Consider the following 27,095-nt stretch of genomic DNA (forward strand, 5'->3'; position numbering starts at 1 on the left):
CCCTTGATATGCACCTCAGCTACCTATCCCAAATTTTCACACCCCTCATTCACAGAAATGAATGAACACAGCCCAAAGAAAGGGGGGGGGGGAATATCAGTATGTGATAAAGGCGAGGGAGCAGACAACACCATGAAGGATTTTAGGGTTTTTCTAGGTATGAGGCAAGAATTGGGCACATACAATTTCCTCCTGGAAATAATCTGACTCTCTGAAGACCTGTTCTAGCTTTTCCAGAGCACAGAGTGCCTCACTCCTGGTCTCCACCCTGAGCTCCGCTCAGGGGTGTTGCGAGTGGGCAGCTGTAGTGGCTCCTGATTTAATCCATGTAGAGGCTGATGGCAAGTGCCACACTTCAGGTGACAAGCCCCAAACCCAAAACATACAAACAAAACCCCTCAAGGGCTACAGTGTTCATGCCACATCTCCTGAGATTTCTCTTTTGGTTGCATGGCAAGCCCCTTCCTCCTCCCTTCTCCGTCCACCCACAGTGGGTCTCCACCATTGCCAGACTCTGGGGAAAAAGGAGGAGCTCCCTTTTGCTATAATATTAAGGCCAAGAGACGGACAGGAAGCATGAGACTCAAAGGCTGCCCACATCTCCTCTCCATAAGAGGCTGAACAGGAAGCTCTGTCTAGGCAAAGGCATAGAAAAGCATGGGCCAGGAAGCCACGTGATGGCGATGGGAGAGCTGGATTTAAGAACTTTGTGGAGTTCCCACTGTGGCTCAGCGGTAATGAACCTGACTAGCATCCATGAAGATGAGGGTTCCATCCCTGGCCTTGCTCAGTGGCTTAAGGATCCTGCATTGTTGTGAGCTGTGGTGTAGTTTGCAGATGCGGCTTGGATCCAGCATCGCTGTGGCTCTGGCATAGGCTGGCAGCTACAACTCTGATTCGACCCCTAGCCTGGGAACCTCCATATGCTGCAGGTGTGGCCCAAGAACTGACTTTGCAACTTGTTAGCTTGGTTATCTTGGGCAAGCCATAAAAATCCTGATTTTCAATTTCTTCATCTGTAAAATGGGTACAGCCAACTCTTTCCTTCTTATCTTAAAGGAGGCGAGATAAGTGGGGAGGAAGTCTAAAAGAGTTAAAATACTTGAAAATAGTGAAGAGCTGTGTAGACTGAAGGACTCATGTACTCCGATGGTTGGGAAGAGCCAGTGGGGTTGACGTCCATCCAAGAGGCTAACGGCAGGACGCCAAAGGCTAGGGTACTGCTTCACAAAACAGTGTCACCAGAATATAAAGCACTAGGAAGCCCCAGTATTTGTGGGATAGGCAAGACAGTGGTGAGGGATCTGGTGTGAGTGCATATTGGTCTTATTGGACTGCCATAACAAAACAGCACACAGTGGGTGGCTTAAATCATAGGTATTTATTTTCTCACAATTCCAGGAAACTAGGAGTCCATGATCAATGTGCTTGCAGATGTGGTTTCTAGTGAGGGCTCTCTTCCTGGCTTATAGATGGCCACCTTCTCACTTGTCCTTATGGCCTTTCTTCTCTCATGCTGATAGCTCTGGTGTCTCTTCCTTTTCCTTTTTTTTTTTTTTTTTTGGTCTTTTTGCCTTTTCTAGGGCCGCTTCCTGAGGCATATGGAGGTTCCCAGGCTAGGGGTTTAATCGGAGCTGTAGCCACCAGCCTACACCACAGCCACAGAAATGTGGGATCCGAGCCGTGTCTGTGACCTACACCACAGCTCACGGCAACGCTGGGTCCTTAACCCACTGAGCAAGGCCAGGGATCAAACCCGCAACCTCATGGTTCCTAGTCAGATTCGTTAACCACTGCGCCACGACGGGAACTCCAAGAAGTGTTATTTAATTTCTAACTATTAGGGATTTTCCCAGATGTCTTTTATTGATTTAATTCTATTGTGATCAGAGAATGGATTTTTTACACTTTCATTTCCTCTAAAATTATTGACTTATTTTATTATGCAACATATCTGTGGTGAATGTTGCATGTGCACTTGAGAAGAATGTGTATGCAGTTATTGGAAGATGAAGTATTTCATAAATGCCAGGTAAGCCAAGGTGGTTGACAGTGTTATTCAGGTCATCTATAGCTTTCTGATTGTTCTATCAACGTGCTCTATCAATTACTGAGAAAGGAGTATTGAAACAAGCAGATATAACCATGGATTTTCTATTTCACTTTCAGTTGTTAGTTTTTGCTTTAGGTATTCTGTAGCACTGTTATTTAGTTATTTAGCACTGTAACTGTGCAGCATATTTATAGTGCTACATACTTAGTGCTACAAACTGCTAGCAAATAACAGTGCTACACTATTATTTACCTACATTTTCACAATTACTTCTTTTGTCTTCTTGATAAATTTACTCCTTTATCATTATGAATTCTTCTTCCTGTCAAAGTTCTTGAAGTTTATTTTACCCTTTATTGACATAATCACTCCTAGTTTGTTGTGATTCATTTTTTTTTTTTTTTTTTTTTTGTCTTTTTGCCTTTTCTAGGGCCGCTCCCACAGCATATGGAGGTTCCCAGGCTAGGGGTCTAATTGGAGCTAGAGCCGCCAGCCTACATCACAGCCACAGCCACAGCAGTGCAGGATTCGAGCTGCGTCTGCAACCTACACCACAGCTCATGGCAATGCCGGATCCTTAACCCACTGAGCAAGGCCAGAGATTGAACCCGCAACCTCATGGTTCCTAGTCAGATTCATTAACCACTGAGCCACGACGGGAACTCCTTGTGATTCATTTTTGGATGGTATATTTTTTCCACCCTTTCACTTTAACTCTATTTTACAGTTTTTTTTTTTTCCCTGTAGATAGCATATAACAGTTCTTGTCTATTCAGAATGATAATCTCTGTCCTTTGATTAGAATGTTTAGACCATTTATATTTAATGTAACTATTGATACATTGGGGTTTAAGTCTACTGTCTTGCTTTTTTATTTGCCCCATCTGTCCTTTGTTTACTCGTTCTTCACTCAATCAATTCTTTTGAATATTTTTACAGTATTCCATCTCCATCTGTAAAAATTGTTTTCAGCGGTTTCTCTAGGTTTACAATGGGTATCTTCACAGTCTGTCTTACAGATATCATCCTGGTTTTCTTCCCAACTCACTGGCAATTCCTCAGTCCTTTTCTGGTTCTTCCTTTTCTTCCCTAACTGAAATGTTATAGTGAGCCTGGCAATCAGGCTCCAGTTCTCTCTCCAGGTCATCTCGTCTAACCATATGGTTTTAAATCCCATTTATATTCAGTCTTAACGTTTCCCTTGAGCTCTAGATAGCTAACTGCTTAAATAACACTACTCACAGATGTCCAAAAGACACCTCAAACTCAGCACATTTACAATGGAGCTCTTGATTTTTCCCTCTTGCACGTCCCTGCCATTATCCCTGCCTGGTCTGCCATATGTCATTTAATCATATCAATCGGTCACAACAAAAACCTAGCAGTTATCTGTGAATCTTCTATTATTTTCATCTCCTTTACTAAATTCATCAGGAAATCCAATAGATTCTACTTCCAATATAACTCTTCATTACTTCTGTTGCTACCATCCTAGTCCAATTAATCCATGACCATCTCTCACTTGCACTCCCAAAAGTAGTTTCCTGATTTATTTTTAACTTTTTAATTACTTAATGAATTTTATTACATTTATAGGTGCACAACAATCATCACAAACGAATTTTAAGGCATTTTCATCCCAAACCCTCAGTGCATCCACCTCCCCCCTCCCCCCCCCCCCACAACCTGTCTCGTTTGGAAACCATAAGTTTTTCAAAGTCTGTGAGTCAGTATCTGTTTTGCAAAGAAGTTCATTGTGTCCTTTTTTTAGATTCCACATGTAAGTGATAGCATTTGATGTTGGTGTCTCATTATCTGACTGAGTTCACTTAGCATGATTTCTTTTCTTTGATTCTTGCTCTCTACTGCCTTTTTTCCACATAGTAGCCAAAATCATCTTTAAACAAAATCCCATTCAGATGTCAAAACCTTCCGGTGACTTCCTATCACACTCACAATAAAAAATCCAGAACCCTTTTAGCCTACACAGTGCCAACACAATTTGGCCCTGGCCTAATTTTCTGGCATCATCTTTACCAGGCTCTCCATACTCAAACACTGCGGTCACACAGCAGTTCTAGCTCTTATTAAAAATGAGCTGATCTTGTTCCTGTCTGAAGGCCTTTATACTAGCTCTTCCCTCTGCCTGGTATGCTCATGGTCCACTCCTTCTCAACATTTAGATCTGCGCTTAAATGCCACTTCTGCCCAGCCCACCTGAAAAACCTCCTCATGCCCAAGTCACTATCCTTCTCGCCTTACTCTGTTTGCTTTTGGGGTTTTTCTCCCCACAGAACATAGCACCATTTGAAATTATACTCATTTACTTGTTTAGATTGTCTTCTTTTTAGAAAGTATACTTGATAAAAGACAGGCATTGTTTTGTTTGATGCAGCATTTTCACATTAAGAACAGTGTCTGGTACATAATAAATGCTCAATAAATATGATTCCATCACAAAAGACTTTTTAACTTTTAAGGAAAAAGAATCTTTAGGAGTCAGTAGACTAAAAACACGAGTGAAAATTTATTTTCTCCTGGTTCCCTGTCTGAAAGCGAACTAAATCTGGTTGTTAGATATAATTTTCATTAACATTACACAGGTTCTGGTTGTGTCCATGAAATGATTTCTCTACTGAGTGACTTTCCAGGCTAACCCATCCTGAGAAACAGATAATGATCTTTAGCCCAAGTTCTGATACACAATGCTGCGTCCTCAGTCTCGCTGGATACTTTTGATGAGTTGTCAAAAGCCTGAAGGAGCCAGAAATCAGCCTAACTGGGATACTCCCTAGTTCCCAGACTACCACATAGTATATAATACACTAAGCTGAGCTTCCAGATGTTTCCTACCTATCCCAGCACTGTCCCAGGTCACCCTCTCCATTGAGATGATGTCGCCATGATACTAAAGGGAGACTCTATCTGTTATTGATGGATATTCATACTATAACTTCTAAAGAAGGCCAAGGTACAACTGGCAAATGGAAGACACTATGGGAAGAGAAAAAAAAAAATCCTTGCATCTTCATGTCTTGGAGAAGACGGAGTTACTGGGATCTTCATTTGGCCAAGTTGTCAATACATCGCACCAAACTGGTGACAGGAACAAGGCTGTTAGGAGAGAACTTACCAGAACTCTATCCAGAAAACAGCAACAGAGACTGGGCACAGGGTAGGCAGAAGGGAGGAGATGAAGGTAAGCCCCTCAGGATCTACCAGAGAAAGACTATTGGAAATCCTATAGGAGCTGCTGCCACCAAGACACAATTTTCGTTAATTACCTCAATTGTGGCTTTTATCCCTTTAATGAGAAACACAGCTTTACTTCTAAGCAGGCAGTGAGGCTGGCAGAAAGCTGAAACCTGAAAATCAGCAGATACAGGGCTGCGTACAGCCCTTACTATTGAAATTAAGCCACATCCAAAACACAGAGGGAGGACTCCCAATAGCTTCAGACAGCAGCCAGCCACGCGGGGCCCTCACCAGGCACCGGATGGACGCGCTCTCCTCTCCTCTCCTCTCTCGTCAAGAGGCCCAAATCCCAAGTGCTCATTTCAATAACATAAGAAAATAAACACAGGGCTTATTTATAGTACAGGAAAGGGACTGAGGTAAAAGAACCACTCATTCGGTAATCCACCCTGACGGGGCCAGATAGGATCCAGACCCCCAAGCTCTCTGGTAACAGGGTGAGCAGAGCTGGGGGCCGGAAGAGGGCTGGCTGCCAGCTTCGCCAGGTACAATGTGGCAAGGGCCCTGCTTGAGGGAAGGGGGAGAGATCCGGTGCCTCACTCCATCCCACCCGCTCGGGTCTAAGTGCTCTTGCCATTTCCAATTTCTGGTTGAGGAAACTAAGGCACAGGAGTGGACTCAAAGCAGCTCAAAGGCAGGCACTATGAGAAGAGGAAATTCAAAAATCCTTGCATCCTCCAGGCACCAGACAAGATGGTTAAGGAGGATGCCAGAGGAACGGAATTCTCCTTTACAGCTGGGACGACAAGGTCTGTGCGTAGCGCCCTAGGCCGCCGCCGGCTCGAGCATCTTACAGAGCTAGGAACTCCTGCTGGAACTGGAGCTCCTGGAGATCAAGACTGTGTCTTATTCAACAGGAGGTGCTGGCACAGAGCACTTTCTGACGAATGAATGAGTGCATTTCGATGATGAATTGTTCATTAGAAACATCGAATGACTGAATAAATGCTCTCTTACCTCACCTGAATCAGTACCTGGTTGGTTTGTCTTCAGCTGTGATCGCCAGAAAACCAGACATTCTTTGAGCTTCTTCCTGGGCATAGTCGTTAATGATAGTTGGCAGCTGTAAATAAAAGCTCAAATGGATGCATCGCGGAGAGAAGGCTCTGCAGAGTGGTTGGTGTGGCTGGTGGTTTGGGTCTAAGACATGTGGATTCTGGTCCCCGCTGTCAGCAGCTGTCACTCCACATGCAGTAACTAAGACGCCGTGGATGAGATGGCGCTTCACTGAGGGGACTTCTAGCAGACGCAGCTGCCCATACCTCTGAGAGAGCCACTGGGCACCCTTCCCTTTATTCGGCTCTGCCCAACAGCTCTGTGCCCTTCAGAGAGACTGGGCAGAAATGCAACCAGGGGCCCAACCAGTTGGGAGCAGAAGAGAGGGAACAACTCTATACGGAAGGGGCTGTAAATCTGAGGGAACACAATGCTAGACCCAGATGCTGGCAACTCAACCACGTCCTGAAAAGGAAAGTGGCTGGAGAGCTGGAGAGCAGGTCGAACTGCAAAGGGACCTGTCCTGTGTCACCAGCAGAGGTGTGCCTGAAATTAGAAAGCCATGGCACAGCGCTGCCTGGGCAGCCCACACCGCCTCCCTGGGAGGCTGGACATCACAAACCCTGCTGCGGGGACCCCTGGCAGGCAGTCTGTTGAATGGGGGTGGAAGAGGGGGTGTGGGCAGAGCTTATCATGCTCCACCCCAAAAAGAGAGGGGGGACCCTTACAACTGAGAGCAGAGCCCTGCTGCCGAACTTTCCTCTGCCAGCAGCAGCTCCATGAAGCCCGTTCAGATCGTCAGACCAGGCCTGGCTGGCATCATGGGGTCAAAAGCTGTCCCCAGTGGTACTGAGAAGCAGGTAACAGTGTCAGTCACTGGCCTAGGATGGGAGACCCGGGGCTTAGGACAGGGCTCTGGGGTGAGATGAGCAGCCCCCACCCCACCCCCAGGTTTTCATATGCCTCCAGGCCCTGTGTGGGAAGCTCGAATCGCTTCCAGAGCCTTCCTGGATGGCAGCCGCCTGCCAATATGGTTGGCGCTCCTGCCAGCCTACTCCTCAGAGAGTGGCTGCAGGGGCTCGGCGCCAGCTGGGCATTCTCCCTCTGCCTCGCTGAGCCAGGGCTGCTTGGGGAATGGCCTGCTGTGGCTTCTGCTGCTGCAACAGACGATGATCCAGAGAACGGGAAAAAGCAGCCTACTCCTAAAGATGCTACTGTCCCCGGAGCACAGACGGGTACAGTGGGGCCGGCTGGTGGGAGGTCTCCAACCCCCCAAACCTCTCTCCTCTCGGCTGGGTTCCCACGGGATCTTACGACTGCAGAGCCAGAACGTTCCCCAGAACTGAACCACTTCCCAACCCAGTCTCTGCTTCATCTACTTCTTCATTCTACCATCAAAGGGTCTTGGACTTGAACCAACAATCAGACCTTTAGAACTCGTGGTGAGACGCCTGCTGCCTGTCAGTGGTAAGGATCCTCCGGTCAGAGAGCATCCTGGGAAGAAGCCGGGATCACGGAGTCACGGGCCACCCCTCAGCAAGCCTCTTGCAGCTCCTGGTCCCGGGCAGCACAGGCCAGGAGGATGGCCATTCTTCCCAAAGGCAGCAAAGAAACTAGCTCCTTAAAACCACAAGCTGGAAACACCTAAGGCCTTGGCAGAGAAGCCAGAGTTGCCAGAGTTTTTGGCCTTCGTGACGCTGAGTAAGGAGACAGAGATTTGCGGGAAATAACCAGAGATTCAGGGAACACAAGTTGATATCTTCCTTTTTTTTTTTTTTTTTTGGTCTTTTTGGGGCCACACCCACAGTGTATGGAGGTACCCAGGCTAGGGGTTGAATTGCGGCTACAGCCTCCGGCCTAGACCACAGCCACAGCAACGCAGGATCCGAGCCACATCTGTGACCTACACCACAGCTCACGGCAACACTGGATCCTTAGCCCACGAGTGAGGCCAGGGATTGAACTTGTGTCCTCATGGATATTAGTCAGATTCGTTTCTGCTGAGCCATGGCAGGAACTCCCGATGTCCTCCTTTTTAATTTTCCCAGAAAAGGTGTTTTTTGCCTAAACATGTACGAGGCTTGGTAAAATACATGAGATAAGAATATTAATAGCTATCTAGTGCTAATCAGCAAAAAACATTTCCAACCTTGGCATCCCAAGTGGGCTCATTATAATTAGGTCCCTAGGGCAAAGGCAAGTGATTTAGTGCGTCCATCTGGGCCAAGGCCAGGGCCAGCTCAGGTTCATCATCTGTACACACCAGTAGGAGGCAATTTCTTAAAAAAGATTTCTTAATCTAAACCCAGCTGTCGTCTGCTCTAGGCCAGAACATGGCATTTTAATTAGCATTGTTCGGCTTCTGAAAGCAGACCCTGTGGCATCCCAAGGGCGGAGGGTCCCGGCCCAGGCTTATGCGTGAGGCCTGCTGGAGAGCCGCTCAGACATCTACCAAGACAGGGGTGGAGTCCCTAGTCCCCTCTGAATCCATGAAGCACGATCATGTGATATGCTCCTGTCCCGAATTTCTCCTTGTGACCTGTACCTCCGTCGGTTCCAGGACAGAAGCTCTGAGGTAGTTTCCAGGGCTGAGGATGTAACACTTTCTGTAACATCAGTTCTTCCAGGCTGTGTTGCAAGATCTAACGCCCAATATTTCTGGGGATCGTGAGGTACTTGAAATGGAGTTTTACCGCCCTTGGAAGTCCAGTGACTCCTAAGAAGGTGATAAAAGTCACACTCATTCAGTCCCCTGGGGCTCCCAAGCACCTCAGATTGAAGCATTTCTCTTCCAGAATCAAAGGGTTAACAAAGAGGGAGGGAGGAAGGAGAGGGAGGGAGAATTAATCTACTCTTTGAGAGGGAGAACTGGATTAGGAACCGGCCACAAAGGCAGTGCAGTTGGTGATTCGAAAGAGCAGAGTGTTACACACGGAGGGTGAGATAACACACGTGTAATGCTTGCACAGTTCTTGGCTTTTAGCCGGGATTTAAATGTGAGGCCCTCCCCTTCCACCTGCCCCAGCTCTTGGAAAACAGCTCTTGGAAAATAAGCTAGAGAACCCCTGGAAAGGCGGGCGGTACTCACTGTGTCAGCTACTGGTCTCTGGGTGACATCAGAAGCCCCTTTCTCTTGGTTTCCATCACACCATCCCCAGAACTATGAATATGAGGCCAAAATGCCTTCCATGTCCCCTACTGACTAGTACATAATTACTGAAATCAATAGCACTGATTAAGTACCTGTGCTCGCAGCTGCATGACACAAATAAATCACAGCTTCAATGTGCGCATCTGCAAAGTGAATGAACTGGAGGTGCCGTCTGGTCCTCTCCACCAATGACGGTTTCCGATTCTACCGCACCTTACTATGAAAGACGAGACTCTCATGATTTCCACTTTCTGACAGTTTCCTCACCTCTCAAAGTCTACAGAATACATCTTGAGTGACTCTTGTTAAAATCTTTGAGTTTAAAAACTATAGCACGGGAACTGCTCACCTTCATGTCACTGAGCAGAACAATGGGTGGCGGACTAGTGACGCAGACGGGCACACAACTAGGTTTCAGTAACTATATCCATATTCCAAGCAAATTATTATGTATTTTGTGTTCTGGGGACATATGTTATGGCTGAAGCCCAAACTGTGGCTAATCTTAATATTAGAGCCAGATAAGTCTGTTTTGAATCCACAACATCTAACATTTGCCAGAGTAGATTTGTTCATCAACCAGGCTTAAAGAGGTATAATTCACACATGTGCAGTATTACTAAATGCTGAAATGTAACCATTTAAATATCCTGGCAACTATTGCAAAGCATTTGTTATAGCAGCCTTTAACATTAGCCAGAACCTCCCTGGCTAACATTAGGTTTATACCAAAGAATGAGGGAAATGTTGGCATCCCCTTGGGGTGAGGGTCACGAGTCCCTCAAGTCTTACGGAACTAGCCAGAGCCACTCAGCATACGGCCCCGTGAGGCCCTCTGTTTCCCTCGAGAATAGCTAGAAAAGATCAGCTAGAGCTTCCGGTTCCTGCGGAGGGTTTGGGACACATCTTCTCTCAGAATGTGTACAGTTTGGGGACCTCCCTCTGCCGGATGCACATGGCACCAGACACTCCTCTGGCGGAACATCTGCCCAGACACGGGCAGGAGACTGGGGTTGAGGCCTGAAGATGGAGTTAAATACAAAAAGAAAAAAAAAAAGCTCCAGAACCAATATTTAAGACATAGTAGGAAACAGAATAAAAAATAATTTTAATATCAAAAAGCCAAACCAAAGAGGAACTTACAGGATCCCTACTCAGCAGCTGGTGCTCCTTCTCCACATGAGGCCAGGGCCCCGGGTCCCGAGGCGTATGTCAAACGCCACTAGGAGGTTTGCATTTTGCACCCAATTCTGGGCTCGGCTTTTCCTCTGAAGACCCCACTGATTGGAAATAACAAAAAGTGAAAAAACGGTAGCTCTTGCATGATTTCGCAAATCTGAAATGGGCTGGGAGGGTTCTCGTCCCACCCCTCTCACAGCCAGTGAGGTTTCCTCTCAGACAAAGCATGGCTGCGCCGGCCTTCCCCCCAGAGCCTGCCACGTCCATCCAGCTGGTCTTTTCAGAAGGAACCCATCGAGAGTATCAGAAAGGAGGATGCCCAGCTCGAGGTGCTGGGATGTCCTAGGCTCCTGCTCTCGGGACAGCAGGCTGCGTGGGGCCGTGCCCACCTTCCACTCTCAAGTCCGGGTACCAGAGTGCTGGGGGGCCGCGGGCTCCTCCTCTGTCCAGGGTTAGTGTTTCGATCTCCACCAGTGACACATTTCATAAGCTGCCGATGTTGGGGAAGCTCTTGAGTTTCTCAGGAAAGTCGTCCTTGTACAGGACGGGGTCGGCTCGGTGTTCCACCACCTTAAGGGGCATTGTCCCAAAGACTGAAGCAAACTTGTTGATGCACTCAGACCTGTGGGGTTTGGGAGCGGGGCGGGCAGTGGAGCAGATGAGAGGGACGGGGTGGGGGAAAGAGAAAATGTTCAAGAGGCTGAGAGACGAGCGCAAAACACATAGTATTCGACACCAAAACGAAAGAAATGCAAGTGCTCCCAGGTTCCTAAACCGGTCGGGAGCGGGTGGATAAAGGAAGGGGTCCAGGGGTGCCTCACCTATTAGTTCAGAGGGAGAAAGGGAGCTGAGGATGCTGTTTGAGGCCAGGGGCCTGCGGAGGTCAGAGTATCTTTTCCCCTCCTCCTCAAATTCCAGTCATTCTTCCAGCTCCCTCCGAGCTGGCCTCAAACCAAGGTGGATTAGCTGTCAACGATCCTTAACCCCATCTCTGCCAGCCGAAGAGAAGGCAAGGGGAGGAAAGGAGAACAGCACTGGATCGGAGCTTCAGCTCACTCAAATCTAAAATGCAGAAGGGCGGACGTGACACGGGCAGCAGTGGACGGCAAAAGGAGACAACGGGGCCTCAACTTCAAACTACAAACACTTGGGTCATTCAAGGGACCCCTATCTGGGGCCAGTGAGTGGCAATCTCTGGGAATCATCAGTCCACGTCCATCTGTTCTTCTATGAAAGCTGAAAGCTGAAGGTAAGGTCACGCGGGACAACTTTCATTAAGTTTCGCCACTCCCGTGTTAAAACCAGCAGCGGCAAGCAACTTAGTGCCAGCACAGCAGGCCCTGCTGGGGAAGTGGGGGTGCTCGCCCCCCTCCCCTCCCCCCAGTCTGCTGAGCAGCCTCCTCAGAGGTGAGCGGGTCAGGCACACGGGCGGGAAACGGTTCTGGTCAATCAGGCCAACTGAGTGTGACAGCTGGATAATGAGGACACTTTGGCATCAGACCAGAGGGGGAAAACAAGCCGTATAAACTGCTTTTGAAGTTAAGGGGACCTCAAGGATGGATTTCAGAGAGGCCGGCATTCATGTCCCCAGTCAGGCCCACGGCACCTGAGAGCTCCAACAACAAACTAATCAGAGGCAGAATCGTTTACCAAGAAGGGGCTGAATTTCAAGACACAGACCAGAAGGCCTGCCTATCCTTGCTGATATGTAAGCCTTGTTTCAAATTATTTTAATCAACAGCTTTTATTTGAGTCCTTTGAGCTTGAGCAAGAAACCAATTAATAAAGAAGCCAGCCATCAGCAGTTCTCTTCTCTTGCTCACTCTCTCGGTCAAAATGCGTTACTATTTCCTTTGGAGCGCTTCCAGCTAGTAAACAGCACCGTGCCCACCTCCACGGATCAATAGCAACTAGTATTTATTACGTGTTCCAGGCTGCCTTCAAAGTGCTTTACATGTATTCACAACCCACTTCATCCTACAACAACCCTGAGAGGCAGGTCCTACTACTCTGCCCCCTGTACACCGGGAAGGTGACAGAGACACAACACAGAGAGGCTAAGGGACAGGACCAAAGGCCAAATAACCGGTAAGAGGCATTCTGGCTCCTGAGGCGAACGTCTTCATTATGAGATGATATGAATTTATTTATTAACATAATGCCAGGGCCCAAAGGCAGGAGCTGGAAATGAACAACTGTAGAGCACCTATCCCGTGCCAGGTAATTTACACACCTGACCTCATTGATTCCTTAAAGCACCGCCTCAATATGCCAAAGGGTTGATGTTTCATACCTTCCTGTTAGGGTTTGAGAAATTCAGGCTAAGAGAAGCTTTAGCACTTGGCCCAGGACCCCAAGCTGGGTCTTGAACCCGGGCCTGCCCTGGCGCAGAGCCTCTGCTCTTTCTCACTCTCCCATAACCCACAGGTCACCGGGTGGCCCTCCTGTTGGCGGGGTTTTTGAGACTCGGGAGGTGGTCGTCTTAGGTTGCAAACTGGCAGGAGAGAACACTGAGGAGTTTGAACACAACGGTCTGAAGTGAGCCCCGGACAAACGTTTTCCTCTCTGTGAACGATGGGGTCAAGGCAGTGGCCAACTAATTCCAATCCCAAGGTCTCACGTTTGACAGTTGTTCTGCCTGTAAACATGGACAGAGTCTTCCAGTTTCCAGTTAGTATGCTTGTAGACTCTGGCCAGAGAAGCCCGGCCATGCCAGCAGAGGTGCCAGCAAGCATGCATTAATGAAGACTCATGGTTCCTGGCCGAGGAGAGTGGCTCTGTGGCCCTTGGCGAGCACTGAGGACAGTGTCTCCTCTGTAATCAGATCTGCCAACAGGGCCAGGCCTCTGGCAAGAGGCCACTGGGGCTCGGGCCAGCCTGACTTGTTGACAGCTGCCCCTGGCTAACCTAAGCCAGGTTAGCGAGTCCTTCTTTCTCTCCACAGGCCTGTCCTGGGGAAGCGGCTAGCCACTCTGCATGGTGGACGGCCTTAACTCTCCCGCCAGGTACTGACAGTGTTTTCCTACCCTGCTCATGCAGGGGATCGGGACTGGGGAGCAGGTCAGGGTAGATCATGATGTTGGCTGGTTGCTGGTGGCCCACCTGAGTTGTGCTGTCAGGGGCGCAGCTACTATGTCGGTAACTGTTCCCCTGGATTGGTTTTCTAATCAAGTACAGCCAGCCTATGGCCAATGTCTATCTCTGAAGTGTTGGCAGTGTCTGGGGGAGAAAGGGTGAATGGTTTTCTATTTTCCTTTCAAACGCACACAATTACCTAAAGCAACCAGGAGCCTTCAGAACCAGTGCAGGGGAAACTGGGAAGCAAACTAACTCTGCCAGGCACCATGCGACAGGCTTTCATGTACCACTGCTTCTTTCATTTCCAGCCTTTAACACAGTGTTTGGTACAAAGATGCTCAATAAATATTTGTTGAACCCATGAATGGCTACTGCAATATGAGAGTTAATATATCTATTTTAGGAAAATGAAAAGATTGGAAGTTCAGGATAAGGTACGTCAATTTCCTTAAGTTAGACAGCTAATAAATGGCTAACTCATAATGTGAACAACGACTGGCCTGAATCAAAATACAGTGTTTGTTTTCTTTTCTTTTTTTTTTTTTTTTTGTCTTTTTGCCTTTTCTTGAGCCACTCCCCACGGCATATGGAGGTTCCCAGGCTAGGGGTCTAATCGGAGTTGTAGCCGATAGCCTACACCACAGCCACAGCAACTTGGGATCTGAGCCGTGTCTGCGACCTACACCACAGCTCAAGGCAACGCTGGATCCTTAACCCACTGAGCACGCCCAGCGATCGAACCCGCAACCTTATGGTTCCTAGTCGGATTCGTTAACAACTGCGCCACGATGGGAACTCCTAGTGTTTGTTTTCTTAAATCAACACTGTCTGTCTGCCATACTGTCTTGACCTGGGCAATAAAGGCATTGGCCAAAGTGAACAGTTACAAATTCTTCTGGTTCTTAAAGAGCTAACAGGAGGTCCTGGGAATGGGTGATGAGTAGTAAAAGCCACTCTCCTCCGCAGCTGAGATTTCTGATCCCAGACCCCAAATGTAAGCATAAATAAGCTCACTGAACCACACAACTCAACACGAGATCATGACTTGCAAAGCGGTTAATTCCTTTTCAGTGTTTGTGCAAATCGTGGATTCTGCAAAGGGAAATCTTTAAAAAAATAAAACAAATGAACAATTCTGCAGTTGTACCCCATCTCTTACCCTATCCATGAGGGCTTAAATCATGTCTACCTCTCTCCCAATCTAAGCACCTTATGTCATGATTCAGTCATTCAATTTTATTTTACTTATTTATTTTTTTGACTTTTAGGGCCGGACCCACAGCATATGGAGATTCCTAGGCTAGGGGTTGAATCGGACTGTAGTCGCCAGCCTACACCACAGCCATAGCAATGCGGGATCTGAGCTGCATCTGTGACCTACACCACAGCTCATGGCAATGCCCGATCCTTAACCTACTGAGTGAGGCCAGGGATTGAACCCACAACCTCATGGTACCTCGTCAGATGTGTTTCCGCTGTGCCACGACGAGAATGCCCAGTCATTCAATTTTAATCCAAATAGTTTTGTTCCAAGTTTCTAATTAATTTCAGGACTGATTTCCTTCTGTTCTTTACCCCATTTCTCAAAAGCGTAGTCTACATTCACTGACTTCCTCACACCCTAACCCCATAACCCTTCAGCCCCAACTCTCTATGACATTATTTTTTTCAAAGTCGCCAATGACCATCTAATTCTAAGACCGCTTCCTGGTCCGCACGCTCCTTGCTCTGCCCTCGCTGCTGAGCACTGGAGACCATGCTTTCCTCGTGGCCTCTCCAGGGGCTGCTGCTTTTTTCCACTTACTCTTCCTGTCTCCTAAATGTCTGAATTTCTCAGGATTCTGCCCTTAGCTTTTCCTCAGTCAACTGCCACCTCTGGGCAGATGTCTTTCAAATATCCATCTTTGTTTCGGTCTTCTTTCTAAAGTTCTAGTTTCAAATTTCCAATGGCTTGCTCTATGGTTGCATATACAGAGAGCAAGACCTGAAACTCACTTGCTTTTATTGCTCCCCAACTGCACCCATGATTAACATCGCCTGACCTCGTTAATTATACTCTCACAGGTACCACAGTCATCTCCTCCCCTCCCCTGATCGGCATCCCTCCTGTTTATATTACTTACGCCGTCAAAGGCGCTGCCATTCTTCTTGACCATCTCTATCAACTCCCGCTCTGTAACCTCCCTTGCCTACTCAATTGGAAATTAAGTGTTAGCACAGCTTCTGTTGGGGGGAGAAAATGTCTCTTGCCATTTAACTGGACTCTTCCTTTCCACCCTCGACTTGGTTTAAGGCTTCTAATTCTTCTCTCTTCAATCTCTTCACCTTCCTTGTATTCCATGCACTTCTTCCAAACCAATCTCAAAACACCACTTCGGTCAAGCGACTCCCTTATTCAAAACTTTTTTTTTTTTTTTTTTGGCTTTTTGCCATTTCTTGGGCCGCTCCCGTGGCATATGCAGGTTCCCAGGCTAGGGGTCTAATCGGAGCCATAGCCACTGGCCTACCCCAGAGCCACAGCAACATGGGATCCGAGCCGCATCTGTGACCTACACCACAGCTCATGGCTATTCAAAACTTTTTATGGCTGGAGCCTAGAGGAAAAAACCTCTGGCTCCTTCACTGGCATCCAGGGCTTTTTGAAGTCGGCACTGAGGGGGCCAGAACGCTATGTTCCAGCCAAACTGGCTATCCTGACTGCTTGCCACCTGTACCGCCGACCACCCAGGTTCACCTGCCGAGAATCTGCTCTTCTTGTCCAGAGTTCCACTGGTCGGAGTCCTAGTGATCTCGGAAGGCTCATTTCAAGTGCCATCTCTTACAAAATCGTTCCTAATAATCACACCAGCAAGACGGCACTTCTCTTTCCTCCGATCAGTTACAACACTGTGAGCCTTCCTTACGACATACAGCATTGGACTGAGTTTTATACACACACACCATGATATGAATACATATAAACGTGTGCATCTGTTGTCGTTGATTATAAACTCTCATACAATCAAGCCTAACGACATCTGGGCAAGTTGCCTATTCCACATTCACAAGCCTCTTCCCAAGAGGAAGGGTGCATATTCCCCTTGGTTACTGTCTTCAGGGTTTAATAATAATTGTATCTACCTTGCATCCTTCTCATTGCATGTGTTATGATCTCGGCGGTGCTACAGAGGACTTGTTTAGCCTTCGAATGAACTTGAGTCATTTTCTCCACATGATTCCTTTCTTGATCCATATAACCCCACCGTTTTAACGTAGCCCAATCAGTACCCAATTATTTAACACTGTGACATTCTCCTCCATACAGAACAGAGGAAGGTTCAAGTATCAATTTCATGTGCTCGACTAGAACTAAAACGGGAGTCTCTTCCGAATGAGCCATGACAGTTAACCTCACCACCCTTGACAACATAATCCTTGATACCAGTGAGGGGATATTTTTAAAGTCACAATCATATATTATTTCACATCAGTGGGGGTAAAAAAAAAAAAATCACGTCATTTTGGTAAGGTATTTACCTAGAAAAGAGGTAAAGGGAGTATTTAGAGAGTATGTATGAGAAGTAAGAGGAAGAAGGAGTAAAGCATTACAGAAGAACCCAGGCCAACTGAAACAACTTACTGTATAAAAGAATCCTCCAGGCCTGAAGGACTTTGATAGGCCTCATAGATTTCAGAAATGAAAGCTGCAAGCAGATGCCTGTGAGACCTAGGGAAACTTGAACTAGATATCTCATCCCACAAGGCTACCCCAACATTCTCCGCGTGTACCCTGGCCCCTTGACCACAGGGCTACTGGATGTCGCAGCTGGCATTTTAGAAGAATTAGATTTGATTCAGAAAATTCAAAGCCTGAGAACCTCTGGGATACAAGTGAGAACTGTCAGGTCTACTATGAGAGTAGAAAATTCTTAAGGAAGGACCGACAACTCCCACTTCCTTCACACTCGCCCATAAGGCCCTGTATCACAGCCACACCAAGGTGTGCTAATTGAGAAAGTGACTGAATCCAAAGAAAGGGAGTATTTCAGAGCTTCTCTCTCTGTAATGCAAAGAACTATGCTTTCAACTCCATTCTCAAGGTCAGCAAAGGTAATCTGTCTCTGGTGGGTTGGATTTAATTCTTTCTATTCAAACTTATAGTGTAACATGGAGAAATCGCCCTGAAAAACGATCCAGTATTTCCTTGGAATTAGCTAGCTTCCACTTGAATGGCTGTGGATGGTTAGCTGCTTAGTCCACATGGAGAAGCTGGCTTCTGGAGCTTAAGGCCAGCTATATTTTTAAGAGCCTTCCAGCCATTACAAATTGAGTGAGTAGCATTCCAAATTAATTCTTTGGGTGACCTGGGCTTGAACTAACCCAATTCCCATGTGCAAAAGGAGGTGACTATGGCTACCAGCTGCTGTCCTTATATCTCCAACCAAGTCCCATAAACAGGCCCAAGGCAGGAAATGGGGATCAGAGGCCAGGGCAGACTTGTGCTTAGAGGCTCACTCACCTCTCCACCATGTGTGTCTGGTCGAGCGAGAGCCCATCAATGGCTGTGCACTCAGGACACTTGAATTTCTTTCGTGGTGTTACCTGCCAGGGGAGCACAAAAACATACCTGGCCATCAGTGCCCAGGACAATAAAATCATGCTTGTGACACCAGCCTGTGCGCTTCTGTAAGCCGAGAGGCCTGCTCCCTCTACACACACACACACACACACACACACACACACACACACACACACACACACACACACACACACACACACACACACACACACACACGCGCTCACGCGCACATGCGCACATGCACCTCGCCATTCCTCCATTCAGTTCTGTCTGGCTCGGCCAACAGTGGAACTCACAAGGGCCCAATAAAAAAGGCTTGGAGGGCTTTTGCCTTCTGTAACTGGAAAGAAGTGGTGATGACAAGCTCCTTAATTCCTGTTTAATGACTGTTTTCTCACTGCCAAGGTCCTTGTATAAACACCATTTGTTCTTGCAGCCATAAGGGCGATGAAATACAGCTTCCCATAACTTTCACCGTAACCTTGGTTCCAACAGGCGCTCTTTCTCCTTCTTCCGGCTAATGGCAAATGCCACGAGTGTTCGGACCATGCTCTTGGAGATGCTAGGCTATTCTGCAACCCCTTTGAATCAGGAAAGAAAATGCAATGGTCCCTCACCCTCTGAATCCTTTTCTCTGTCTCTCCCTACCGCCCTCCCACACTTTAAACTTCCAGTATTTTTCTAGCAAACTCGGGGGAGCCTGCTATTCTAACCTAGTGAAGAAAAGTAAACAGCAGAGGGATGGGAGGGGAAGAAAGCTGGATAACTAAGACCAGGCTAAGAAGCATACAGACATCAGGAATTACCGTGCAGAGTGAGCAGGTGGAGCCAAGAACGTCTTGAAGCATGTCAAGAAGCAAACTTGGAGATAAGGGGAGTTCCTTTAAAACTAGTTTTGTAGTTTACATTTAAAAATTTTCCTTGTAAGGAGTTCCTGTCACGGCTTAGCGGAATCAAATCTGATTAGTATCCATGAGGATGCAGGTTTGATCCTGTCCTTGCTCAGTGGGTTAAGGATTCCACGTTGCTGTGAGCTGTGGTGGAGGTCTCAGAAGTGGCTCAGATCCCCCGTGGCTGTGGCTGTGGTGTAGGCCGACAGCTATAGCTCCAATTCCACCCCTAGCCTGGGAATCTCCATATGCCATGGGTGTGGCCCTAAAAAGATTAAAAAAAAAAAAATCTGTTTTCCTTGTAGTGAGCTGTTTACTGAGCTATTCAGAGAGCTGAGGGATAGGGTAGAGACTGGGTCAGGTCTGGACAGATGACTCCTCCTCTTTCCTTGGGCACTTTGGTTGAATCTAGCTTCTCTCGCCAGTTAATGGCATTGAAGAATCATTTGGGAATGTCATACCACGCTTCCAACATAAATAAGCTTCCCATGTGGGAATCTGGCCTGGAAGCACTGCCCAACTTCACACAGGGAACTCTAATCCAGAAGGGGAAAACGGTCAAGATGAAGCCACTGATGGAAAGAAGTGTACTCTCTCTGCATTTCCAGGGATCTGATTTGAACAAAATCTACATTTCAGGAAGAGACCTTTATTATAAACAAGAAGATCCCCAGGTGGTCTCTTATCTTTTAATATGTTACAGGAAAGGTACTTTTAAAAACCGGTAATCACTATCTTAAAACCATGTTCAGCACAACTACAGTTGTAACTGTACAAAGTGTGCTGGCTTCTCAACATCTATAAAAAAAATCAGCTACCTTAAGAAAGATGTAAACTGCATTCTTTATCCAACAGAACTAGATTCTCCATCAGCTTTGAGAATAAAATTACATTTCTTTAAAAAAATGATTTACAGATTGACCACCTATACTCTGATACTGAAGGTTTAAATGATAACTAAAGAAGCTACATAAAAAGAGAAAGTATGTTAAACCATCAAAGCCTAGCTTCAATCTCACAACGTGACACAGCATCTCACATCTCACAATCTCACACAGCATCAATCATAGAATCTTAAAGCTAAAAGCGAGCTTAAAGTTAGTTCATCTATTCCAAGGCTTCGCATGGTTACAAGAACGTCTCAGACTCAGAAACAGGAATGCACCCAAGATTACAAAGCCAGTTGGTGGCCGAGCTGGATAAGGATGCCTCCTACCTTGATGACCGCTTTCCCGGTGACGTTAGCCACCAGGAAATTCATGGCAATGTCTTCACAGTTCATATGAGCATCTACCCAGTTCTTAATGTCCCCAGGCATCTTGTAGGTATACAGGTAATTAAAATACTGTCAGGTGAGACAAAAAAGAAGACATATTCAAGCAGCGGGTCCCTGGGGCTGAGACACACAGGGCAACTCAGCCACAGCAAGGGGACACATTTTCTCTCTTAAGATTAGTCACGACGCTATATTGATAGAAGGGCAAAGGAAGTATTAGACTGCTTTTGGTCAGGTGGCCAAGGGTCCTTAATATTGTCATTCTTTCAAAAACCACCTACAGTAAGGAGCAGAATGGTCAAATGGGAAGGCTTCTGGGATGCAGGACCTTCGATAGATGAATTATCATGTGTTGAATAAATATTGTTCAGAGACACACTACACACTGATCTCTACTAAATCCTTCCCTCTGAGTCACAGCGCTGCTCTGTCCTGTTTTCCATAGTCTCTCCATAGACTGTAAACAGAAACAGAGCTAATTAATGGTGGCCTGACACTGCAAAGGCAAGTGCTTTTTAAAGTCAAACAATAATGAGGCAATTCTGAATCTACCGCACGTACACGCATGCAATCGTATAGAAACGTGTGGGCAAAAAAAAGGGTTATCAGTCTACTGCCACAAACCCGAAGAATCATAAACTTTATTTATTCTTTGCTAAGAACAAAAACTAATTTCTGCATCTAGAACCCTGAAACATATGAGGGCAGCAGGGCTGAGATAACCATAAGCAATCGGTTCAAATAGAAAAGTTTAAATTAACTGCGCAGGACTCAGCAGAGCTTTCTCTTGACATTAGTTCCTTCGGTGAGGAATTTCAGCCTTACTAGTGATCAAACCAAAGCAAAAATAATAAGATCCATTTTCACTTACCAAAAAAATGGGTATGTATTTTTTACATATGAAAGAGCGGGTATAGTAAGATAGTTTTATATTTTGCTGGTGAGAATGCAAACTGGCACAGACAATACTGTAAACAACTGACATAAATATATATCGATCTCAAAACCCTCCCAAAATGTTCAAAATTCTACTTCTAGGAATCTGTCATAATGATTATAAGAACAGTTATGAAAATGGATACTGATCATTATTTAAGCATTTGATACAAAGCTTTTATCGAGCAAAAAAATTTAGATACTAATTAAATGTCCAGTGACAGAGAAACAGTTATACATGATTTATGGAATATTAATATAATAGTATATTAGCAATTATGTTAGGGAGAAATTATTTATGAAGAAATATTAATGATGTAAGAAAAATAATCATCACACATGTAACAAGCAAGCTAATGAGAATACTGATAGCTGTATATGCACATATGTGAAAAATAAATCAGCAAAAGGCAAACTGGAAAAAACATCCAAACAATAATGGTTTATCTCTAAGTGATAAGACTACATGTACTTTGCTAAAACAATACTTGTTCTGAGTTTGTCATACTTTGTAGTATAAGCACATATTTTTTATAATTAGAAAAATAACTTCATTCTTTAATAAAATCACACAACATGGACCTCTGAGAGGAACATTTTTCCTAAGCTCAACAAAAATTAAGTTGGGCCCAATAAAACAAGTATCACATTCTCGGTGCTGTCAACTCAGACTCACCTGCTGCAAGCCTGCCCTGGCCCCGACTTACCTTATGATAAAAAGCTGCTCCGGTGAGAACCATGGACACCTCGTTGGTCCACTCGGACTCGTACTTCCACTTACTCATCTCATGGTCCCAGAGATGCAGGCGGCCCGGGTAACCCACCAACCGGTCAGGAAATTCCCGCCAGACCTGAGGACAGAAACACATCGACAGTCAGTTCCCAGTTCAGACAATAGCTGCTCAGTTCTTTAAACAAGATCAGTAGAATCCCCAGGTTCGAATCTTCACAAACTAAGACCCAACAGGTGCTAGTTCTTCTGCCGATATTCAAAGATAGATGTTGATTCTAATTTCCTGCAACACTTCCCTATGCTTGCTTGGGAACTTCAGTGTAACGGGAAAGGTAAAGCAGTAGCTTCCTGAATTGGGCCAAGGTAGGGAATCACTTTTTAACTTTTTTCTTCCTTTTTATGGCTGCATCTGCAGCATATGGAAATTCCCAGACTAGGGGTCAAATCCGAGCTGCAGCTGAGGCCTACAGCACAGCCTCGGCAACACCAGATCTGAGCTACATCTGCGACCTATGCTGCAGCTTGTGACAACACTGTACCCTTAACTCACAGCTTGTGATCGAACCTGTATCCTCATGGAACTATGTTGGGTTCTTAACCCGTTCAGCCACAACGGGAACTCCAAGGTAGGTAATCTCTTAACATATGATTAATGAAATAGATTCCATTCTTTTTTTTTTTTTTTTTTTTTTTTTTTTTTTTTTTTTTGTCTTTTTGCCTTTTCTAGGGCCGCTCCCGCGGCATATGGAGGTTTCCAGGCTAGGGATCGAATCAGAGCTGTAGCTGCCAGCCTACGCCAGAGCCACAGCAATGAAGGATCTGAGCTGTGTCTGCAACCTATACCACAACTCATGGCAATGCCAGATCATCAACCCACTGAGCAAGGCCAGGGATCGAACCCGCAATCTCATGGTTCCTAGTTGGATTTGTTAACCACTGAGCCACGACGGGAACTCCATAGATTTCATTCTTAATGAATGTACAAATGAAGAATAAATGGAAATGGGATTTATATTAAATTTTGATGACTATGAAAATTTACAAAATATCTGTTTCTTAAAAAAACCATCTATCTGGAGCATAAAACCATTCTTATCACCTTTTGGAAGCATCAGGTATAGAGAATTTGTCTGATTCTATAACCAGTAACATATTGAAAACAAAAATTTGATTTTTGTATTTGGAAAAGTTTTAGATACAGTTTTGTTAAAGAGAATTTGAGACATGGGGGGGGTACTTGCAATACTTTTCCCCATGTATTTCCATATAATTTACTTTAACCTTTAAACCATTAACATCAGTGAGTGCTGACATTTGACTGGCTGCCCTGGTGCTGCTTCTCAGCATCACGAGTCCTCATCCGTGACCAGAGCTTCACACAGCAGAGTTCCTGAGGGCCCCGTCCTGGAGCCTACCCTTTTCTTTAAACTCTCCCTCTAGGTAACATCTAGTTTCAATCACATTAAATACCGCCTATACTCTGATAACCTAAATTTATGCTTGGCCCTGAACATTTCTCAAACAACCGACCATTATAATTACTGATTATCTCCCACTGGATAAACAATAGGCATCTCAAACTTAACAGGTCCAAAGCATAACTCTTGATTCCATATCCCCACTGTCTCCGTCTTTTCCATCTCAGTAAGTCCTCGAAGTCAACTGCTCAAGCCCAAAGGCTAAGAGAGAGTCAGCTTTTATTCCTTCCTTTCCCTCCTTCCCCACATCCAATCCATTAGCAAGTCCTGCTGGCTCTACTTCTGAGTACCTCTTGCCATTTCTACTACCACTCCCTCCAGCTCAAGACACCATCATTACTCGATGACGACGTGGCCGTGGGTTACCAGGCTACTGTAAAAGGCTTCCAACTTATTTCTTTGCTTCCACTCTTGTCCTTCCAAACCAGCATTTACAGAACACCCCTAAAAGGACCATCCCTAAAAGGAGAGCTGGGTATGCTGTACAGGGTAATTCAATCAGTGGGCTCCATCCTATTAATTTATACATTTGTTATTATATGTTTTTAAATTATCTATCTACCCACACACATACAGAAGTCATATGGTCATGCATATACTACAGCGACAAGAGGTTTCCCCAACACCCCAGTGTCCTTGAGTTCAGGGAGGATGCTCCATTGCTTCCTCAAAGGCAGAGCCAGTGTGCTAGTACTCTGCCTTGTCTGCTAGGGCTGCAAAGTAACAAAGTGAGTGGATCAGAGCAACAGGAATCTAGAAATCTGAAATCAGGGTGTGGAAGGCCAGCCTACGGGGAAGGATCCTTCCTGGCCTCTTCCCAGCTCTAGGTACTTGGCTGTCACTCTTCGGCGTCCTTGGCCTGTAGATGCATCACTTCAAACCTCTGTCTACACACAGCTTTCCTCCCTGTGTGTGTCTCTGTATTCCAATCTCTCTCTCTTTTGTGTGTGTGTGTGTGTGTGTGTTTTTTAGGGCCGAAACCGTGGCATATGGAGGTTCCCAGGCTAGGGACACCACAGCCTCAGCAACGCAGGATCTGAGCCGTGTCTGCGACCTATACCACAGCTCACAGCAACGCCAGATCCTTAACCCACTGAGCAAGGCCAGGGATCGAATCCACAACTTCTTGGTTCCTAGATTCGTTTCTGCTGCGCCACAATGGGAATGCCCCCAATCTCTCCTTTTTATAAGGATACCTATCAAACTGGATTAAGGCCCACCCATAGGACCTCATTTTAACTTGATTACCTCTAAAAGACCCTATTTCCAAATAAGGTTACTAAGGGTTAGGATTTTTTTTTTTTTTTAATCTTTTGTCTTTTGTCTTCTTAGGGCTGCGCCCATGGACTATGGAGGTTCCCAGGCCAGGGGTCTAATTGGAGCTGTAGCTGCTGGCCTACGCCACAGCCACAGCAACGCCAGATCCGAACCGTGTCTGCGACCTACACCACAGCTCACGGCAATGCTGGATCCTTAACCCACTAATCGAGGCCAGGGATCGAACCTGCAACCCCATGGTTCCTAGTCGGATTTGTCTCAGCTGCGTAATGACGGGAACTCCAAAGGTTAGGATTTCAACATCTCTTTTTTAGATACATTCAACCTGTAACATCCTCACCCCTCCAAATCTTTAAAAAATGTTCCACCTCTAAAACAAAGCCAAAAAGTGGCTTCCTGTTGATTAAGAAAAATATCCAAACTCCTCTGAGCACGTTCTGAAGGGTCTTCCTACCCTCCAGCCTCTCTCACCACATCCTCCCACGATCCAGCAGCTTCCCTGTTCTTTAACTGTGACTAGACCTCAAGCCTTCTGCACCTGCTCTTTTTTTCTGACTGGAATGTCCCTCCAGCTCTTCCAAAGGCTGGTTCCTGCTCATCAGTCAGGTCTCTGCTTAAATGTCACCTGCTTTCAGAGGCCTTTCCAGACCTTTCCATCCAAGGTAAATGCCATTCTGCATCATCCCCCTTCATCCCATGCTTTTCTTCACCAAACTCTTTCCCTCAGACTGCTTTGGCTATTTATTGTCTACTTAGGTGTCATCTCTTTTCCTCTGGCAGAGTTTAAACTCCATGAGGACCGTCTCATCCACGGCGGCATCCTGAGCACAAAGCCGAGAGCATGGAACCGCACTCCACGCACCCTTGTTGAAGGATGGATGGGCAAGATCTCGGCAGCAGAAAGCCGAGTATGAGAGAAGGAGCCAAGATCCCTCCTCTTCTCTTCCCAGCCGGAGCCAGCACACCCTTCACTCGGGAAGGAAGTCTGCAACAGTACGGCTCACCAGCTCACCGTCAATAACAGTGTGAGAGGCTCTGTGTGAGAAGATCACAGTCATAATTCACCAGCACTGAAGCACATGTTTTAAATCGCTTTTCCAGGAGGGGGTAAAGGGACGTTTGCTGAGTCATTACGCCGTCGTGCCCAGTCCCTGTGATCGTCGACATGCTTTTACGGGATGTCTGACCTGGGTCTTGAGCATGGTCTGGATTTGTGAAAAGAGGTTTCCTTTCTGCAGAACCAGCTCACCTAACAGGCCTCGCCAACCACAACCTTGGCCTCATTAACACCATGTTGTAGCCAAGAGAGTTAATCGGCCACAGGCATCATCGTAATAGCTGCAGACAAATGAATCCATGTCAAACATTTCCTCAGATGTGTGATGCTGCTGCTGGGTTCTCTACTCTGGGGTTTGCATTTCAGCAGATTAAAATAATATGATACTATTACAGTTTTACAGAGCCTAGAGCAACAGCATAGGCTGTGAGCCATAACTTCTGCCACCTTTGGGCCCGGACAGACCCCCTTCAAGTGCACCTCCAGGTCCCTTTGCTCGGCACCAGGCATCTGCCTGTTCAAGTCACACCAGGACCACAGTCACCAATTCACTTAAATGGAACTGAAGAGATTTCTGAAGGGCTCCAAAGGGCAACTGACTACCCTCAAGGCCAGTGGTGGACACGGCAGAGGAAAAGAGGCAGGGGGGCACCCATTTAGCTGGCACCTCTGCTGGATGGAAGCTGCACCACCCCTCCTTTCCTCCCGTATTTACCCTAAGTCAGTTCAGCTCTCTAATCCACACCAAGGAAGTTCCAATCACTTCCCCAAGGCGCTCTACTTGTCAAGTACACGGGTCAGTTTCAGGGTCGAATGCCATGGAGATTGCAGTCCTCTTCCTGTTTGCTGAAGCCACGTACCAGACTTCTCTCCAGAGGGACTTAGTTTGGTAACACTGCATCCCAGGATGCTAAATGACGCTGCTCTGAAAGCATCAGCGGTGTCCTGAATCTCAGACGCCTTTGCAGCCTTCGGCAAGCGCAGTGCCTCAGGAGGGGCCTCTCTGCCCTTGACTTATTCCAGGCAGCTGGATGCAATCAAGATACCATCCTTGTCACTTCATCTATAACTCTGCAGCTGACTACAGGATAAAACGGAGTGGAAAAGAAGGGGCTGGGCCCTCTCTAATCGAGCCCCGCCATAGTACGATGTTGATTATGTATATAGTAAAGCATAT

At 46.3% G+C, this 27,095-nt stretch overlaps 1 protein-coding gene and 1 long non-coding RNA gene across 4 annotated transcripts in view; both read right to left on the bottom strand.

Annotated features, from left to right (window-relative positions):
* Nucleotides 1–8,056: 8,056 nt before the first annotated feature.
* LOC146405278 (uncharacterized) lies at nucleotides 8,057–9,672 on the bottom strand. Its single transcript, XR_014837037.1, has 3 exons — nucleotides 9,548–9,672; nucleotides 8,248–9,020; nucleotides 8,057–8,200 (listed from the first exon to the last, which is right to left on the bottom strand). It is a non-coding gene; the product is annotated as an uncharacterized LOC146405278 (long non-coding RNA).
* Nucleotides 9,673–10,527: 855 nt separating this feature from the next.
* Nucleotides 10,528–27,095, bottom strand: part of EXT2 (exostosin glycosyltransferase 2) — a 139,742-nt gene continuing 123,174 nt past the window's right edge. For 2 of the 3 annotated variants that reach the window (XM_085011383.1, XM_021083158.2), the window contains 4 exons: nucleotides 22,080–22,223; nucleotides 20,377–20,505; nucleotides 18,211–18,293; nucleotides 10,528–11,256 (listed from right to left, as the gene is read on the bottom strand). In XM_085011383.1, coding sequence (XP_084867509.1) covers nucleotides 11,118–11,256; nucleotides 18,211–18,293; nucleotides 20,377–20,505; nucleotides 22,080–22,223 — 495 coding nt within the window. In that variant the 3' untranslated portion in view covers nucleotides 10,528–11,117. Of the gene's footprint in view, nucleotides 11,257–18,210; nucleotides 18,401–18,446; nucleotides 20,506–22,079; nucleotides 22,224–27,095 lie in introns of all 3 variants that reach the window. The other variant, XR_014837028.1, reaches the window with a different exon arrangement.

The sequence above is a fragment of the Sus scrofa genome, chromosome 2 (genome assembly GCF_054392235.1).
Source record: "Sus scrofa isolate SSC_HxYL_T2T_F1_AM1 chromosome 2, Sscrofa_HxYL_maternal_Yorkshire_Landrace_v2.0, whole genome shotgun sequence".
NCBI lineage: Eukaryota > Metazoa > Chordata > Mammalia > Artiodactyla > Suidae > Sus > Sus scrofa.